Below are 1997 nucleotides of genomic sequence, written 5' to 3'. Positions count from 1 at the left end.
TCACCGCCGCTTCCTTCTTGCTGCTTCTGCTCGTTCTCTTATCGCCCAGGGCGCCGCCAGTGCGTGCACCCTTGAACCTCACATCAGCACTGAGAATGCGCCGCAGTTCGCGCTCCCCCCTGCGGGTGTTTGGGTGGTCTGGCCCAAGCGTGGCTGTGCGAACGTCGAGTGCCTGTTTGACATAGGCGCAGGCCTGCTCCCTTGTCGCCGCGCTTGTCGTGCAGCAGGCCAATGTTGGCAAAGCGTCATGGCTGTGCTCGGGTGCTTCTCCCCCAAACGTCTCCACCGTGATAGCGAGCGCCTTCTCGTAAAACGCAATCGCCTTGTCGTACTCGCCCTTGTCATCGTATGCGGCGCCGAGGTTGTTGTAGGTGTCGGCTGTGCTCGGGTGCTTCTCGCCCAGCGTCTCCACCGTGATGGCGAGGTCCTTCTCGTAAAACGCAATCGCCTTGTCGTACTCGCCCTTGCTGTAGTATGCGGTGCCGAGGTTGTTGTACGTGCTAGCTGTGCTCGGGTGCTTCTCACCCAACGTATCCACCTTGATGGCGAGCGCCTTCTCATAAAACGCAATCGCCTTGTCGTACTCGCCCTTGTTTTCGTATGCGGCGCCGAGGTTGTTGTAGGTGTCGGCTGTGCTCGGGTGCTTCTCGCCCAGCGTCTCCACCGTGATGGCGAGGTCCTTCTCGTAAAACGCAACCGCCTTGTCGTACTCGCCCTTGTTCTTGTATGCGTTGCCGAGGTTGTTGTACGTCTGTGCCGTGCTGGGGTGTTGCTCGCCCAGCGCCTCCACGAAGACGGCGAGCGCCTTCTCGAAGTGTTCAATCGCCTTGTCGTACTCGCCCTTGTTCCTGTAGGCGGCGCCGAGGTTGCCGTACGTCTCGGCTGTGCTCGGGTGTTTCTCGCCCAAGGCCTCCACCGTGATGGCGAGGTCCTTCTCGTAAAACGCAATCGCCTTGTCGTATTCTCCCTTGTCATCGTAGGCGCCGCCGAGGTTGTTGTACAACGCCGCCACGTTCTCGCCCTTCTCCCCTTCGGTGCGGAGGTAAATCGCCAGGGCTGCTTCGTAGAACGCAATGGCGCGATCGTGCTGGCCAAAGTCATCCAGCACCAGCCCAACACTGTGGCACAAGTGCGCGAAGGCGTCAGTGCTGTCCTCGCCTCGCGCTCGCATGGCTTCGACGGCACCCACCGCCTTTTGCAGGCACCACGCGCGCAGCTGATCCTTCACGGCCTGGTTGACTGCGCCAAAGCCGCCCGCCCACGACTCGATCGCCGTGAAGATCATGTGTTTGTCATGGGGGTTAAAGGCGTCGGCTCTTTGTGCCTGAACGCGCACCAGCGTGTCTGTGACGGCTTTATAGCTGTCGCGAATAGCATCTTCCAGCGCCTGTTCCTCGCTGTTGGGTAGTTGGATGGTGACCTCTGTGCCCTCGTTGCTGATGCCACAGAAGATCTCCCACAGGCACCACGCGCGTGTCAAGGGAACAGGGTCTCGCCACGGCATGAGCACCAGCAGCACATGGCCAATGTTGGCAATCGACTGCTTGAACGTCGTGCTCCACCTGGGTGTTGAGAAGAGGAAAGGGGGGGGGGATGAAGAGAACAGGAAGACAGGGAGGAAAGGGGAAGGAGTTGCAGTTCTTGTGAGGGAACAGTGTGCGCGTGTGTGTGTGTGTGTGGCTGGCAGTGGTTGTTGAAGAGCGCAAGTGTCACAGACACGCATACACACACACACACACACACGCACACACACAGACACCACACAGACACACACACACACACATGCGTACCATTCTTGTGTAATGGTGGCCGTGAAGTTGGCGTTTTTGGCTGTTGCATTAAGAGGGCAAACCAGAAAAACACCGGCTGGGCGGCTTCTTCCTTGTTTGCTCATCCGCCAAACTCCCGCAGACGTTAAGCACGTCTGCGAGCTTGTACCGCCATGTGTGTGACACTAAGACAGAGGGCTTGGTCACCTGGTCTAGCGAGTGTTGCGC

At 59.0% G+C, this 1997-nt stretch overlaps 1 protein-coding gene across 1 annotated transcript; it reads right to left on the bottom strand.

The window, feature by feature from the left end:
• Positions 1–83: 83 nt before the first annotated feature.
• Positions 84–1894, bottom strand: PTSG_09678 (tetratricopeptide TPR_2 repeat protein; the record flags this gene model as incomplete). The annotated part of the gene is made up of 3 exons (XM_004990045.1): positions 84–119; positions 287–1562; positions 1791–1894. 3 exons carry the CDS (start codon positions 1892–1894, stop codon positions 84–86), a joined length of 1416 nt encoding a protein of 471 aa, XP_004990102.1.
• Between the last annotated feature and the right edge of the window lie 103 nt (positions 1895–1997).

This window comes from Salpingoeca rosetta, assembly GCF_000188695.1.
Source record: "Salpingoeca rosetta unplaced genomic scaffold supercont1.26, whole genome shotgun sequence".
Taxonomy (NCBI): Eukaryota; class Choanoflagellata; order Craspedida; family Salpingoecidae; genus Salpingoeca; species Salpingoeca rosetta.
This window is presented reverse-complemented; position numbering and strand designations above follow the sequence as displayed.